General features: G+C 39.3%; 1 protein-coding gene across 4 annotated transcripts in view; it reads right to left on the bottom strand.

The window, feature by feature from the left end:
- The window catches only part of ECPAS (Ecm29 proteasome adaptor and scaffold), a 108,753-nt gene that overhangs the window by 69,446 nt on the left and 20,805 nt on the right, over positions 1–18,502 (bottom strand). For all 4 annotated transcript variants that reach the window (XM_069575442.1, XM_069575445.1, XM_069575446.1 and 1 more), the window contains 4 exons: positions 13,762–13,892; positions 4,775–4,891; positions 3,171–3,289; positions 1,722–1,871 (listed from right to left, as the gene is read on the bottom strand). In XM_069575442.1, the coding sequence (XP_069431543.1) occupies positions 1,722–1,871; positions 3,171–3,289; positions 4,775–4,891; positions 13,762–13,892 (517 nt within the window). The remainder of the gene's footprint in view (positions 1–1,721; positions 1,872–3,170; positions 3,290–4,774; positions 4,892–13,761; positions 13,893–18,502) is intronic.

Here is an 18,502-nt window from a genome sequence, read left to right as displayed (position 1 = left end):
ATCACTTGCCAATTCTGGCTGCCTCCTGATTTAACAACCATAAAAGGAGATTTTCATTTATTCCTAAGTTTCAGCAAGACTGGCAGTACACGGGAAGTAAACCAATCAATTACTGAACAACTAATATTGTACAGACTACCACCCCAAACACCAGACAGAGGAACAACAGGAGGTGTAAGACTTGAGTGTCTGCCGACTAGAGCAAGGTGAGAAAATAACAACACAGCACGCGCAACAGCACAGGATGTTATCAGACAACAAAGAAACTGCAGAGAAATAAGGAATCATATGACACAAGTTCCACGGCAGCTTCCCTGGGGGCTCAGCTGGTACAGAACACGCCTGCCAATGCAGGAGACACAAGAGATGTGGGTTTGATCCCTGGGCCGGGAAGATTCCCTGGAGAGGAAATGGCAACCTGCTCCAGTATTCTTGCTTGTAAAATTCCATGGACTGAAGAGCCTGGCGGGCTACGGTCCATGGGGTCACAAAGAGTCACACGCAACTGAGCACACACATCACAGAGGTAGTGGAAGGTCCAGAAAATAAAGCCGCCAAATCAGAAGAGCAAGAGAACAAATGGGAGAGGAGAGAAAGTGAACAGCGTCAGCTCTCTTGTGGCTGAGGGAGGGACAGACGATGGGGAGCCCCCCATGCCACGCTCGTGGTGTAGATTACCGAAGAAGCACAATGGAAGCAGTACTTTAGAAAAACATCTCTGGCAGCAGGACAACCTAAACAATGAGCAGGCTGGAAGCACTATGTGGGCACCAGGAGCCTGAGCCGAAGCAAACAGCTCCTGACTTCAAAGAGCTCCCAGCCTAGTAGGAGAGAGGGACATGTCAACACTGCACCAAAATACCAAGCGGCCCCACAGACGCATGCTTGGTGTTATGCGGGCACGGAGAGCGTCCTCTGCCTAGGGCGAGGAGTTTGCGTCAGAGACAACAGCACTGACGTCTAAGCTCCTTTGCAAGGCTTTTTCAAAGTGATTTTCTTAGCTGTCGCTTCTTGCTGTTTTCTCTCCTTCTTCCTTTCTTTTGTGATGGGGAAGCATTCTAAGCAGAGGGAACTGTATGCTCTTAAAACAAAGACAGGCCAGGAGATACAGAGTGCATGGAGTGCATGAAATGCACAAGTGCATGTAACGACTGGAAAATAACAGCCCAAGGATTTTAAAGTGTAACCTGGTAAGATCTGCATTTGAAAAATCAGGAAACTCTGCGGCAGTGTAGACAGTACTAAAGAAGAGAAGCTGGTGAGAAACATGAAGAGAGGTGAAGAGAGGTGAAAGGAGCCAGAACTAGAAGGTAGCAATGGGAATGACTCCAGGGCACATGGAGGCAGTGGTAGGGGATTTTATGGAATTGACATTGAAGCAACCAGGAAGCGAAAGCTGGAGCAACTTATAACTGTATGCCTACATGGCTAAGAGAATCATCACAGCACTGATGTAATTAAAGGAGAGAAACTATGTTTACTGGGAAAGACTGATTTCAGCTTGGATGGGTCAAGTCTGAAAGCACAAAAGCGGCTCTAGGCTGTTAAGGTCAGTAAGCAGTGGGGCTGGAGTTTAGGAGAGGTCAGGGCTGCACCAAAGCAAACCTGAGACACACTCATTTTCACGTGAAAGTTGAATCACTGAAAAGAGTACTGGACTCCACACAGTAAAAGCAGTCAAGAACAAGGGAACTTGTTTTGTTTTGCTTTGGTTTACTTACCCATAAGGCATCAAAAGGACATCCAGCATGAAGTCCAAAAGCAGCTGCACAGTCTTTGGTTTCTCAGCAAGATTAAACGGAGAAGCTGATTTTGATGATTCAACAGGGTATTTCATGTGAAAAAGGGTTGGTATTAAAAGATGCATTAAGCTGAAAAAACAATTACATTTATTGCAACTATTTAAAAATAAGGGTTTTTTATACATGCAAATAACAGATAAAACAATAACAACAAAAAAATCACATGACAAAAAATGGCAATAATAGCAAGGACCACTCATCTTCAAAATTACTCATTTACAAAGTCTAGGGACTGGCCTAGACTTCATTCTTCTTTCTTACTGAAACCTCAGTATATTGAGTGATAAGTGACATTTTAGCCAACCTGACTCATCACAAAAACACCTGAGAAAAATGTATATAATATGAGCTCAATGTTAGTAGCTATTACCACAAGAGATTTAATATGAAATCTTAGGTAAAGTTCAACAGACAACATGTCCTGTCAATCTTTTTTTTTTCCCCTTTTCATGTTTAATTAAAAATAAAGTCATTCGAAAGCTAAAGAAATTAAACATGAATCATATCAATATTTGGAATATAATATTAAATTTCCACTGTGTGAATTTAAGTAACACAGCTTCAGTAATTCCTTCTTTCACTATACCTGTTGCTATGAAAACAATTTCAAACAATGTTTACAATGTCTATTAATTTTACTTGTAGGAAGGCTTTTAGCACTAGCTACCACAAGAACACAGCTCTCTGCACCTTGTTATCCTGTTACACGCACGCACACAGACATTAAAGGGATCCTACCACACACTCCCCAAAGAAATTTTTTTTTTACTTGTAAATGTGAGCATTAAGATGTTTTAAAAATGTTTATGCTCTAAAAAACGAACTGAAAACATGACTTAACTCTTCCCTCCATAGCTTCTCTTCATGTTTCTCACTACAACAAGGCTAGGATACAGAACTTTGGGGCTACACCGAGAAACTAAGGATGACAGTCCAAACCTCTTCATCTTTTCAATTCCCACATGAATACAAACAAGTAATCGGTTTCTTAAGAAAACTGCTCTGAAACTTTATATCCTCCAAGACAGAAAGGTTTGATGAAAAGCATATTAGAACTCTAATTTTTGCAATCACAAGCTCTAATTTTTGCAATCAAGAAGATCAGTTGCTTCAAAATAACTGACCAAACTGAAAATGCATTTAGATTGAAAAATATGTTAACGGTTCTGCACAGTTTCCCATATGCTCACAAGATATTTTATAATTTACAAAATTAACCAAACAGCCATGTTGAGGTAACACAGCAATATCGGCTGAAAGAGCTTAAGCCTTTGCGTTTGACCGGGTGAAACCAGACGTGTGGATCTGTCTTTGAACGGCAGCACCGACTCTCAGAGGTGGGGGAGCAGGTAGCCGGGGACAGCATACCTGTCCTGCTGGGGCTGAGGCTTGCCTTCCATGGCAGTAAGAAGCGTAGGAGCCAGCTCACACTGTTTCTCCACCGGTAGCCGAGGATAGCCCATCTTAACATAAATTATAGTAAAATTCTGACGCAATGAGAGAAAGGCAAGTTAGTATAAAAGAAATATTCAAGGATTTCAACAAAAATGCATGGTTGATAGCCTAGGTAGTTATCTTATAATGAAGAAACTGAATCCTCCTTCCTCATGCTTATCACCTATTACAGCCTGGCCAACCAATCTGTCTCAGGAAGAACTCCAGCCCCACTCACTCAAAGTGCTTGCTTTAAGATGGGCTTCACAGGAGGGAGCATGACCTAGTCTAGAGCATTGAAACATGCATCACATCATCCTGCTATACGCCCTAAACATATACAATTCTATTTGTCAATTCTATGTTTCAATAAACCTGGGCGGGGAATTAGGTACTCACATGTGCAGTTACTTTTCACTGAAAAGAAAAAAGTAATCCTTTGACCTACCTAAACTGACATACTACACACCAGAATCAGATCTCCCAGTCTGTTACATTAATCCTTTCAAGCTGAGAGGAGGCCCATGTTAAGTTCCAGGCTGTCATTTCCAAGCTAGTCAATTACTAAAATAACCTCAGTACACTGTGGCACTGTGGTTCCTCACTCCAACATCTGACCGATGGATGATGAAGCAAGGGGAAGCTGCATGCTGTCACCATGTGAATGCCTCATTTTAAGCAAACCCATAAATGCATATCCAGATTTACACATAGGATAGAAATTTGCTTTTCTGAAGGACTTTAGAACAGACTTCGTAAAATTATTCCTTTAAAGACATCCTATTTGGCAGCTGTACTGGCACACACTGTTCCTATTTGCTTAGAGGAAGACACATGTATAATGGAGCTGTATGCCCACAGCAGGAACAGACAAGACGGTCTGGGCCAGTAGGTGGCTCCAAAGGTTTGGAATCCAGATGTTAGATGAGACCCAGTAGAATTCTGCCCCAAAGCTACAACCGCAAGGACCAGGAAAAGAATAATCATCTGCCATTACATAGCATCAATTTTTTTTACACTTCATTTTCATGAAGAGAACATTTAATAGGAATATTTCTTACCAGCCCCAGTTTACTCCACTTTTAAAAAGAATATCTTTCTAAATATATAATATATATATCAAATATATTATTTTTAGTTCAGCCTTCCTATCTCTTCCTGTCTGTTTACCTTTTTTTCTTCTTCTATCATCCTTTACTTATTCTATGCTACATAACCCTTCTCTTTCTATTTATACCAATGTTTCATAATCTTTTACTAAGAATCAATCATTCTTTTATATATCAACATACCTGACACATCACTATACCAACATTCGCCCTGTGTAAAACGGCCATACATTAACCCGTTCCTACCGTTTCCTCCAGGTCAATACTCAATGGAAAAACAGTGTGTCCGTTTGAAGAAAAACATCTCATGTTTTATTTAGAAATAGTCTAAGATGAAATTCTAGGCTGGCCAATATACTGATAACATCTACTAAACGTTATGGAAGAAAACGTACTGTGAGTCAGAAAATAGTCCAAGACAATACTCACTGTGACAAAGGAGACCGCAGCAGGGTCCTGGTACTGAACCAATAGCGTCTCTACTGGGAGCTGTATCTTGGGGCGGCTTTTTATGCGCTTATTCAGATGGACCAACAGTTCCATTACCTGAAATAGAGGAAGGCGTGAACTGAAATTCTTGATCATATTTTAAAAACAAATTCATTTCTCAAGTATTACCGATTTTACTTTTTTCTGGTAAAGGATGTAAATTTGGCATCCCAGAAAGGGAGTATAGAGTATTGGAATCTTGTTCCAAATGCTATCCCCAAGAATCCATACACCAGAATTTTACTAGGCAATGTATTTCACAATGTCCTCTATGTTAATTAAAGTTGAGATTCCACAGAGGCCTGTACTGAGGCACAGTCCCCCAGAAGGTGGTGAGCAAATGACTGCAACACACCATGCTACAGACTAAATGTCTGTGTCTCCCAAAAGTCGTATCGCAAAGCCCTAATCCCCGCTGTGATCTGGAGGTAACGAGGTTTGGATGAGGCCACTAGGGTAGAGTTCACATGTGAGGGATGGACGCCCTTATAAGGGGACGGAGATACCAGTTCTTCCTTTCTCTGTCCTCTGAGGATAAAGCAAGAGGACAGCCCTGTGTAAACCATGAAAAGTTCCTGATGAAGAACCTGACCATGCCGGCACTCTGATCATGGACTTCCAGCCTCCAAAACTGTCAGAAACAAATGCTGTTTACGCCAGATAGTCTGCGGGACACTGTTCTAGCAGCCTCTACTAACTAAGAGTACTACAGAAAGAGAAGCACTCAGGGTACCGTGAGTTTCAAGAAGAAAACTTGTCTGCCAAGATCAAGGAGAAAGTGACAGGAAACGAAGTCCTAAAGAGCAGATGAAACCCCAAGCAGAAGATCAGTTATAAGTAGGTGTAAGAGGTCTAAACAAACACGGTGCACTGTACCTGACTGAAACACAGAATCAGTTCAGTTCAGTTCAGTCGCTCAGTCGTGTCTGGCTCGTAAGAGATAAAAGTGCGGCTTAGATTATAAAAAGGATTTGGGTAAAATGCTGAGAAGTTTTTGCTTTATTCTGAAGATCCTCTGATTCTATTCAACAGTTTAAAGTAACACCAAGCTTCCTCTCCATTAAGTGGGAAGAGACGGCAGAAACCGAGGTCAACAAGCAACGATTCTCACAGGAAGAAAGGGAGCTACACAGGCTCACGTCAAACGACCCCAGTCTTAACCATAAAGTGGGATAACACCACTTTATCTAACTAATAAAGGAGCACTGAGATATAAGATTTTTAGAAAGCCTTAACTAAAGACTCAAGAATGTAAAGTGAGACTATTCCAGAGGGCACGGCTTACACTATTCTCCATCATTTCTGAAATCTGAGCTCTAGCTTCAAAGCAAGTATTAAGGAGAGCTTATAGGGATGTTCACAGCAAAAGTTCAGTTATTTACAGCAATCATGAAATAAGTGCATTTTAAGAATAACAAATCTAATAATATTCATTAAACAAGTGATAATAATAATCATAAAATAGCTGACATTTATCAAGCAGTTTCCATGCAGAACAGCACTTTGCATTTCTGTCTCATCTGATTCTCAAAACAACCAGAAGAGGCACTGTTTTCACTCCCATTTGACCCAGGAAGAAGCAGAGGCTCAGGAAAGGAAGTAACTTGCTCAAGCTCTCTGAGACAGCAAGTGGCATAGTCAAGATCTGACTCCAGGATCCATATTTTTAACCTTATCAGACACACTGACAGTTGAGCTCAATGTATCTAAAGGGTCTGTCACTGTGAGACACTCTCAGGACCCTGGTACTTTGCAAAGACCGAGAATTCTACATTACCAGGCTTACCTCACCCAACCTCCTGCCCATCCAGATTTATGATTCAGCTGGATGACAGGGAAAAAAATTAGGAGGAGACAGGCCAAAGGAAACAGCCCTCTTCCCACGATCTAAGCTGGGCTGATTCCTATAAGGACCCGAGATAAACAACAGTGCCCAGAATTACATACTCTTGTTTATCACAGTTTTAAAATTCTAAGTCAATTAATTTTCTTCTAGCAATATTATCACCTTAAATATTGATTTACTTTCCAAATTCTACTACTAGATTATAGTAGTAGATTATCTACTGCCTGGAACCCTTTATAAACTTGTAAAAATCAGGAAATCCACTGAACCAGTCCTTCCCCCAGCTAAAATCAACAACAGTTAACCTCTGTCAGTAAACCTCCAAAATTATTAGCCATGGGTGTATAATATTTTGTCTCTATCAGTTCTTCTTATTACTCATTCATTTAAATTCATTTGTTCATTAGCCAACTTTTTAATGGAAGTATAACACATAGCTGAAGAGCAAAGTTAAGAATGTGTATGGCTTAATAAATTTTCACAAAGGAAACACATTTTTGTAACACCAGAAGTACAAAGTTCCTGCACTCAACTCACTAATGCTTCCTCCTGACTCCTAATACCAGATTTATGTGGTTTTCATTCTGTATTATCTCTGCTATTCATCCATGGTGTTGCACACAGTAATGGTTCACTTTCACTGCTCTCCTAGGAAGAAAACCAGAATGTATCCATTCTCCTCCATCATGATATAGATTAGATTATTTCCAGGTTTGGACCATTAGGAATAATTACTATGAACATTCTTAGTGATGTCTTTTGGGTGCACACGTATATACATTTTTATTGTATATAAACCCAGGACTGGAAATGCTTGGTCATGAAGTATATGTATGATAAACCTTAGACTATTTCCAAGCAGTTTTCTAAAGTGGTTATACTAATTGACACTCCCACCAGCAGTGGTCAGTTCTAATTTTAATTTTACGTAAACTAGAATTCTACATACCATATCTCACTTTCCTTAAAACAGGAAATGTACTCTAATGATGTGGTAGCAGAAATCTGAAACTTATTTCTCCTGTGAATTCCCTGCTGGTCCAGTAATTAAGAGACTAGGAGCTTTCACTGAGATGGCCCAAATCCAATCCCTGGTCAGGAACTAACTCCTAGTTTCACTGATGATAAAACTTTACATGCTGAAACTATTTATACATAAGCTTTTACTAAAAACTACCCTGCTTTTATAGGAGTCTTATTTTTATGATTAAAAAAAAGGTCTAATGTTTATAACTGAATTCCAGATTTGTGACAAACATCTATATCCTTTATTAACAATAACATAATAATCAAAAGTCCAATTATTATATTGATTCTATTTGCAAAAGGTATTAGTATAAACACAGGACTGTACAAATCATGAAAGTCTGACCAAATAGCCATATTTCAAAATAATTAAAAATCTGACCAAGTATCTAATACTTCAAAACAAATAAAAGGGAAACATACATCAAGTCTCCACCACCTGGAGTCAAAATAAAGTGAAAGCCGCTCAGTTGTCTCTGACTGTTTGCAAGCCCATGGACTACATAGTGCATGGAATTCTCCAGGTCAGAATACTGGAGTGGGGAGCCTTTTCCATCTCCAGGGGATCTTCCCAACCCAGGCATCAAACCCAGGTCTCTCGCACTGAAGGCGGATTCTTTACCAGCTGAGCCACTAGGGAAGCCCGGAGTCAAAACAACATGCAGGCAAATTATGTTACTGTTCTCAGTCATTCTCTCATCCCCAACTTTCATTCACTGACCCTTCATGTACTGAATTCACTTTCATTCGTAAGAGAAACAATGAACATGTTTGCCATCAAGTGGAGGCAAAGCCTGGCAGAAATTACTTAGTTTAGGATCATCTCTCAGGTATAAAATCCCATGTGCCACAAAGCTAATTATTTAGCTTCCCTGAGCCTCCGCTTTTTCCTCAATAAAACGGGAAAAACATGAGCATCTATACCCGGCAGAGCTGTTAAGTAAGCTGTAATGAATTGAGAGACAATGATCACATAGGCATTTAATGCTTTGCATTATATCATTTTCAGAACCACTTGTCCTCATTTGCAGAAATCAAATGATAACACTTCACAGGCCATTGTGAGGATTAAATGAAAAGATATGTCAGAGTCTAGCACACTGCTTAGAATGTAAACAGGTATCTCAGCTCTTAAATCTCTTTTCCCTTAGGCCGGAAGTTTTCACACTTACTTACCAGCAAAACCTCTTTATCAACAGAAACGATATGCAAAAAAAGCAAATAAAATCGATGTTTTATAATATGAAACAAAGTTCATAATAATTATATCTTTAATACTTTATTTTATTTTGCTGCTTTTCAAAATTATAATAGAAAAACCCATTTATTACAATAAATCGAAAAAAAAAGTAATCATCCCTTTTCCCTAGCCCATTCACAGCCAAAGACACCAGTGTTAACCGTCTAGTGTTCTTCCTCACATCTTTCTCTGCAGTCACATAAACTTCTACAAACATATTTACATTTTAGATTTTACATCTTTACTTTTTACAAAAATGAGCTATATATCATTAACATCAGCATAGAGTCCACTTTGTTTCCAGTTAAAAATATATAAGCTTCTTAATTTAGACCTAACTCATTCTTTGTTAATAGCTGCATAATATTCCACAGGATTCAAAGCTGTTTTCAAAAACTCACCTGTACTATTCATCACTCAAATACATGTTCACATATTTCCTTCAAGTTTTTTGTAAAAAGGTTAGAAAAATTCACCAACAGATCAAAGTCAGCATTATTTGGAATATGAGAAGAAAATCAAAGGCAAACTTCTAGGGAAAAGACTCCAAAGGTCCTTTTTCAAATTAGCAAGTTTCTAAAAACCTGACATGCTACACAATGAAATATAAAAATGAAATATTTTTTTCTGAATTCTACAGCTTGAAAAACAAAGAAGCAGCTATGCCTTCTTTGGAAAAGATCTTTAACATACATATTTTTATTGACAAATATCTTGGAGAACACACAGTGAGGACTGGGGAGGCAGTAAGAGAACAAACGTAACAAGTAAAATGAAGAAAAAAGGCGGATATTGCTTAGAATTCTAACAACAGTTAAGTGATTCAAAGTTTCACACAGGATCCAACCACAAAACAGCTCACCAGATCCTCAGTGCTTTCTAAAGAAGGAAGAAACAGAAGGGGAGAGGGAGAGGGGAGAAATCTCATCAAGATAAAAATAATGTGATTGCTGGTAACTGAATAAAACATTTTGTTTACTCGGATACAAATTAATGACTGAAAGGTTAAGAATGTGGATAGACTGGCTTGATTAATCATTATATTAAAACAGAATACAGGTGACCAAAGGCCTACACAGAAAATGTGTGGCAGGATGAGAAGGTAAGGAAGGAGAAGAGGGAGAGATGGAGAGACTGAGAACGGATCAAGCGATGAGCAAGGTTAATAACCAGAGCAACCGATGTAAAATGCCCTCCATCCAAACCTCAAAAAAAAAGAAAGAGACATGTCAATTATACAGATGAAGAGACGCAGCCAAAGTCAATAAAGTTAAACTGGTTAGCTGAGCCAAAGATTCACCGATCAAACCTACCTGGAAGGAAAACACTGGTTACAATACTTATCTCAGAGGAGAGGTATTGGGGTTAAAAAAAAAATCTTAAATGGGATTTAAAAGATGAGAAAAGTATGTAACATATTATAAAGTACTAAGAAAGCCAAGATCTTCAATTTGTGCACCAAAAGGCATCCAGGTGAAATGACTATTCTCACAACAGTAGCAGGAGACCGTAATTCACCATCAGTTCACAACAGGACTAGAGGACAGGCTTCTTGAGAAATGAGGGAGCGGTGCTGAGTGGCCTTTCCACACACTGAGCTCCCATATTGCACACAAAGGAACTGTTTTTTTCAATCTTATGAATAGCTTTCATGAACATCAGAAATTATATACTTTAAAAGATTAGAGCGTTTGTTTGCTCACTGTGGTTTCCAATCAGAATGCAATAAAACCATGCAAATTTTACACAATTTTGAAACTGAAAACAATATTCTTATAAACTAATTATTAAGTCAAAATTAAAATAACCTAATACTGCTCATCAGTATAACAATGGAGTATAAGTGAAAGTGAAAGTTGCTCAGTTGTGTCTGACTCTTTGCGACCCATGCTACAGCCTGCCAGGCTACTCTGGCCATGACATTCTCCAGGCCAGAATACTGGGGTAGGTAGTCTTCCCCTTCTCCAGGGGATCTTCCCAACCCAGGGATTGAACCCAGGTCTCTTGCAAAGCAGGCAGATGGATTCTTTACCACCTGAGCCACCAGGGAAGCCCAAGAAAACTGGAGTGGGTAGCCTATTCCCATCTCCAAGGGGATCTTCTCAACCCAAGAATCGAACCAGGGTCTCCTGCATTGCAGGCAAATTCTTTACCAGCTTAGCTACCAGGGAAGCCCAAGGCGTATAACCAAAATTGTAATCAAAAAGAAATCCTCAGCTGAACCCGTTTTTGGTTCTGTTTCTTTTTTTTTTTTTAATCTGACCTTAAACAAATGACAATCATTCCAAGTCTCAATTTAGTCTATAAAATGAAAATCATATTTATACCTCATGTAATCCTGTGAGGATTTAAGTTATTAGCACTTTTCCTGGCACATAATAACCTTTATCATTACTATATAAACTGAAATCTTATGTGAGAAAAATATACTAAAGGAAAACAAAAAAAGGAATATTTGAATACAAACAGAAGAAAAATACTCTTTTAAAAAAATCTAAAAGCTGTTTTTTGAGACTTTCCTAGTAGTCCTTGGTTAAAAATCTGCCTTACAATGCAGAGGACAAGGGTTCAATTCCTGGTCGGGGAACGAAGATCCTGCATCCCACAGAGCAACTAAGCTCAGGTACCACAACTAGAGACAGCCTGCCGCAAGCACTACTGAGCCTGCGCGCCACGACGACAGATCCTGCACGGTGCCAACGAGGATCTGATGCAGTCAAATAAATAAACAAGTGCATTTTTTAAAAAGACTGCAAATTCTTTTTAAAAGGTGTTCTCTCGCCTTTAAAAAAAAAAAAAAAGCAAAGGTTTGGTAATAACAAAAAAAGTAGAAACAAGAATGGAATTTCTCCACTTGAATGGTTGACAGAATATTAAGAGAAATAGTATGATAGAGGTGAATAATAAACAATGGAACATATAGATGGTTAGAGATAAATGATTTTCTATAAAAGATAAAAACACAAGGAAACGTAAAAATCCTAAGTAAACAAGTTTAAAAAAAAAAACCACCTTACTGAAAATACTCAGCCAAGAAACCTCGACTGATGTTGCCACTGCAAGTCTCTCTCCATGCCACAGCCAGAGTGCTGGAGTCACTATCACCAACACCCTTGGCGAGCTGCCACTGGACTCCCCACGCCCGACCTCCCAGCCCTTCCTTCTGATGCGCTGGGTGCAGCTCTGTGGCCCTCTTCAGCTCCCCGCTGGCCTTACACTCAGTTCCAGCTCAAAATCTCTGCATGGGGCCTTCTCTGCCCTTACTGGTCTCCCATTTCTCCGCCTGGCTATTTCCTACACATCACAGAGGCCTCCCTTACACCCTACATTTAACTTAAATCAAGTCCCCAAACATATTCTTTCATAGGGTCCTTTTCCATCTTAGCACTGACTGCAATTTCAACTCTATACTGTTTGCCTGATGGTTTAATAATGGTCTCCCTAACTAGACGTTTCTTTCCTTCACCAAGGTGTTCCTAACACCTGGCGTATAAAAGGTACTCAGCAAATATTTGCCAAATGAATGATGAGACTAAATAAAGAAACAGAAACCAACGCATGAAGGCCTTTTATACCTTGCTATTCTGAGGGTAAAAAAAGGCCATAGGAGAGTTTTAAATAGGAAAATGACATAAACACATATCTATCTCAGCAAAGCAGTTATTAACAACAGGCATGTCAAATATTAATATATGACAAGAATGTCCTATTCCTTCCTGTAAACATAACAGACATTCTGAAAGATACTCTTTCTTCACTGAACTCAAAATCCCTCTCAGGGCAGACCTCCAGGAAGGTCATCGCCAATCAATTAGAGTGGCCCAAGGGATGAAATCTGATGATAGCTCAAAAACCCGAAAGTCTAGTATAAATACACTGGAAGGCTAATGAACTATTTTAAACTGAAGAGTCCAAATGTTCCCTGTAGAACATTAGGTTAAAAAAGAACATCTTGATGTCATGGTTATGCAACTTCTAGTATAGTTCTTTATAAAAATCCTAAAACAGGAGCTATGCAAGACTGCCTCGCTTTTAAAAACATCTCTTTTGCTTACCTTAAATTAAATTCATATTCATTGTCATGCTTAGCTGCTCAGTTATGTCTGACTCTTTGTGACCCCATGGACTGTAGCCCACCAGAACCCTCTGTCCATGGGATTCTCCAGGCAAGAATACTGGAGTGGGTTGCCATGCCCTTCTCCAGGGAATCCCTGGTGCCTTGGTAATCCCTTTAAATTAAGCTCATATTCATAACCAATGATTAAAGAAGATTTTTGCACCCCTGATGCAAAGAGCTGACTCACTGGAAAAGACCCTGATGCTGGGAAAGATTGAAGGCAAAAGGAGAAGTGGGGGAAGCAGAGGATAAGATGGTTAGAGAGCATCATCAACTCAATGGACATGAATTTGAACAAACTCCAGCAGATAGTGAAGGACAGAGGAGGCTAGCGTGTTGCAGTTCATGTGGTCACAGAGTGGGACACAACTTAGCAACTGAACAACCACCACTTTTCATACTGGACTCAGGAGCATGGATTTTAAATCAGGCCTCCATGCATTCCAGAACAATTATCTCAACTATTATCATCTAGTACTGATGCCAAGTTTACAGCTGGAGCTAAAAGTAGCTGTGCTAAGCATTCAAAAGGTACTCTGAAATCATGGAAGGAGGTTATGGACTCACTGTCCATTTGTGAAAGGCCTTAACTGGGTTCATGAAGCTGGATTTCAATAATGGGAACAGAAAACTCACTTCATAAAATACATCCATGTATTCCCCATTTAATTCACCCGCAATAATCCCAGCATGCTTACCTTTTTGCGCACGCCTTCTTGGGTGCTGGACAGCTTGAGCAAAACAGGAGGAAGGAATTTAGATATGATATTCTGTAACTGCTCATCTGTTTCAGCATGTCCAAGTCGTAAAAAGACTCGTTCAAGCTGATCTATAACATAAAAAGAAAAAAGGAGAACTTAGCAAATCAAACAGAACCGAGACTAATCACTTTTCTTACTTAATCCTTTTTCCTATATGCAGATCCTGCAGTCAGAACTTTAACCATAGCTGGCCCTGTGTACAGATGATTTTGGCCCCGCTGTGAAACAACACTAAAAAGCTTTACTAGCTAATTATACTGTCTTAGAACTGTCCTGGTCATTTAACCTCTAGAAGGGAAGGAAACAAGGCAAAATTTCTCTCCTACTTACAAAACTATTCAGTGTTTCTAAAGGATGTGGATACCAGAAAAGATACAGAAGTTTTTAAGAAATTTTCTAGATAAAAGAGTCAGGGAGGAGAACTTTAATCAGATACCAGGGATAATAGATCTTTGGTGGAACCACCTTACTGATGAAATTTCTGCAAAGACAGAATCACTGCCCACTACTACTAGAATTAGCCAACCAGACTGTGAAAGATAAATTTCCACCAAGAAAGCCACTGAGAAACATCTTAACACCATAGGGATGCTTTCAGCAAAACCCAGTCTGTGATAAACTTTAGGATAAATAAATAACACACTCAAAGTTTACATCTGTTCAATCAATACACTACAGGGGAGGGGAGAGGTGAAAGGGGAATTTACCAATGGCAAATGACTGGATATTTGACTTTTGTTCATTTTTTAGATGTTATCATTGTATTGCGGTTATGTTTATTTTTTTAGAGGTTCTTATGAAAATGATCAGTAGTGATTAGGGAGCCTTCTAAAGGGCTGAAAATGTCCTACATCTCACATTCTGAGTGGTGATTATCAAAATATATATTATAAAAAGTCACAGTCTCTATATTGTCATACTTTCTACTGTATCTACTATACTTCAACTTTACAAGTTATTTAAAAATTTTAAAAATTTAAAAGAATTCTTTCCTTCCAGAGATAAAGACTGAAATATCTACAAGAGAAATAACATAGCAACTTAGATTTACATCAAATAATCAAAGATGTACTGGAAATCTGCTTAAAGAGTAAATTTCAGATGTTCACCTCACCAAAAAAAGAAGGCAACTGTGAGAAAGATATTTTAATTAGCTTGACTGAACTATTCATTTCATTATGTATATGAATATCAGATTATCATGTTGAACACCTTAGATATACTTCAAAAAGTAAAAATAAAAAAAATATATATATATAAAGTAAAAATAAATAAAAATAGCCATGGCTTCATTCAGGTAGGTTCTCATTTTAAAATAAATAAATAATTGGGGGTGCTGGGGTGAGCTATAGGGAGAAGCCATATAAATGACACCAAGATTAGTCATTAGTTGATAACTGTATAAGCTATGGGATAGATACTGAGAATTTGTGCTTTAGTGTATACTTGAAATTTCCATAATAATTTTCAGAGAAAGATTTATATATATATGCATGCACACACACATAAAGATATAGATACATAAATATAGGTATGTAGATATGTATCTCTATGGGGAGCCTAGAGGCAACAACCTGGCACAATCGAGTAGCAACAAGCACACCCAGTGCCCAGATCTTAGTTTTTAAAAACATTTCCAGGCAAAGTAGCCCGACTCTAGGGTCAGGGTGAGGAAAAAACCAGGTGGACCTGAAGTGTCCTGCAGAAAAGAAAGGGGGCCAGATAGGAAAGGGGGCCTGGAATGAGTCAAAAGGATGCAGGAACCACCCTGAAAGAGCTCCATCACAGTCAAGGCTGGACCAAATTGAGGAACTAATAACACAGTATTGGATTCTAACCCAAAGTATAAAAGAAATCTACATGACCCAGTGATATAAATAAATGACTGAATGGTTAAATGCATGGAGGAAAAGAGGTAAGTCTTTCTTATAGAATTTCAATGAATTTATGTGTAGATACTTCCCCCTACAGGAGATAGACCTTAATTCCTGCCTCTACCCATCATCCCTGTAGGGTAGACTAGATTTAGCAACTTGCTTCCAAAGAATAGAAGAGAGAATGAGGAAGACGTTAACTTCACAGTGGTACAACTACAACCTGGATAAACACTACTTTAACCAGGTGATGCCATGGTTGGGTATCAGGCTCCCAAATGTGACAAGACGGGCATTTCACCTCTGGGGTATTCCTTCCGAAAACTCACGACCTCCATCTAGACATGGGGTAACACAAATAAACCAACACCACCAAGTCAAAATACAGCCTACAGGATACATGGCCAGTACTGACCAAGATTTTCAAGATTGTGCAAGAGAAAGGCTAAGAAACCGTCACAGACCAGAGGAGTCTGGGGAGACGTGACAGCTAAACGCAGTGTGGCAACCTGCACTGGATCCCAGAACAGCAGGAGGACATTAGTGGAAAAACTGGTGAAATCCAAATAAAGTCTCAAGTTCAGCTTTTAAAATAGTAAAGGAAGGAATGGAGGGGAGGTGCGCATGCTGCCTCTGAGATTAGCAGACCAAACCCCTCGATTTGCTAGTAGTTGAAACACTGCTGTAAAAGTAGCTTTTAAGAACAATGGATTCATCCAGCGTATCTGTGCAAACTAGAGATAAGGCGTCTCTGCCCTGCCTCAGCGCCTCACAGATCTCAGGCAGTGGAAACTACAGATTTTAGCTACAGAAACTTGGAATTGTCCGGTGGAAGAAGGCAGGGCTAGATTCTTCATAAGAAACTCATCTGCAGAACCTGTGCCAAAGGCTTAAAAAAAAAAAATCAAGTGACATCTGGTCCCTTTCATTTTTCATACAATCATCTGGGTGCTGCTTCTGTATGCCCAGCAGAGCACCAAACACTTTCTCCCTCACTAGAAAGGAAAAGATAACATCCCAACATAGTAAAATTGCAGACGATGGGAATGTGGGAACGGAAAGAAAGGGCCTCAGACATCACATGGGGGTCCTTGTCGGAAAAGCCGAGCGCCCTTAGGGAACAGGCGATGCCTCTGCACCCGTTGGGGAGGTCAGCGTCACACTGATGCCTCATCTGAGTAACAGCAGCACTTTCAACAAGCCATCATCAATCCTGTTCAACTTTATGAAAAGAAATGTAAATAAACATGCAGGTATAATCAACCACTGACCTTTTCAGCCTACAAAGTCAAGAAAATAGGGGGAAACATTTGGCAACAGGATGGTGGCTGAATCCTGTTGTCAGAGGCACAAGAGGAGGAGAACCTGTGACTTTCCCCTCAACCCTGGACACTGAGCCCCGTGAAAAGTGGCAGTCGGCATCAGGCCTCTAACCCCGGACGTGCCTATTCAGAAACAAGAAGCATAACCACAGGCTCTGAAAATTCAAGAGGAATCTAACGTTCAAGTTCACCCTTCGCAAAGACTTAGTGTTCAGTTGTAGGAATTGAGATCCTCCAGGTCATCACCAAAGCATCTGAGGTATGACAGACATTATTCTAGAGTCAAGAGCAAGTTCCATCAACGGTGATGTTATTCCTCTTAGTCAAACCCATACTGACTTAATTTCACTTATGGGTAAATTAAAGACATCACCATACCCTCAGATCATCACCGTTCAATGTGGGGAATATATTCTGAGCTATTACTTTTTCCTGTTCATACACTAACATTATTTTAACGTAAAAACTGGAATATAACATATACCATTTTACAATTTGCCTTTTTTTTCCTTTTAATTAACACAAATACATGGAGTAATGCATGTCTCAGGACTTTTCAGATTTTCTTAATTAAAATAAAGTGTATATGCTTTGTATTTCATATAACCCTAACCACACTGTGCGTTCTAGGGCAGTTCCTATAATTAGATACATTCAGATTTCTGCAGTAAGACATATGGATATGTCTTACTATGTGGATAAAGAACCTCACTCACATCCATTCAGGTCAGGTTTTACTATCAAAAGAGTTACACTAAAAAAAAAAAGACAAAAAACTTGAGATATGCATAAAATTTTAAGTATCTTTCCATCAGTCCAGTTCAGTCACTCGACACTAAATAAAGATCAAATTGATAATAGCAACTTTAGAAGAATGATTTATTCAACTATGTGCTATTACCAGATTTGAGTGAAGTCGCTCAGTCATGTCCGACTCTTTGCGACCCCATGGACTGTAGCCTACCAGGCTCCTCCCTCCATGGGATTCTCCAGGCAAGAGTACTGGAGTGGGTTGCAATTTCCTTCTCCAGGGGATCTTCCCGACCCAGAGATCGAACCCAGGTCTCCTGTATTCCAGGCAGATGCTTTAACCTTTGAGCCACCAGGGAAGCCCATTACCAGATTTACAGTACCACAAACAATGCTCCAAAGAACATCTTTATCCCTGTGTATCCGTGCACTTGGATGGGTTTCTGTAAGCTAAAACCCTAGAAATGGAACTACTGAGGTAAAGTGTAGGAGTGTCAAGTTTAAGAGATTTTTGACAAATGCCCTTCAAAAGGTTATGATCCTTTGTACCACTAGCAGTACTTGTAAATACCAATTTCCCTGTATTCCCGCCTACACTGAGTAATCTAATCAATCTTACCAAGATCGTAAGTAATCCATCTTAGCTGAATATGATAGATGAGAAAGAACCACACTATTGTTTCATATATATTTTATTACTGAGGTAAAGTATCTTTTTAAATATTTATTGGT

The sequence above is a fragment of the Ovis canadensis genome, chromosome 2 (genome assembly GCF_042477335.2).
Source record: "Ovis canadensis isolate MfBH-ARS-UI-01 breed Bighorn chromosome 2, ARS-UI_OviCan_v2, whole genome shotgun sequence".
Classification (NCBI taxonomy): Eukaryota; Metazoa; Chordata; class Mammalia; order Artiodactyla; family Bovidae; genus Ovis; species Ovis canadensis.
Note: the sequence above shows the minus strand (reverse complement) of the source record. Positions and strands in the feature narration are given on the sequence as shown.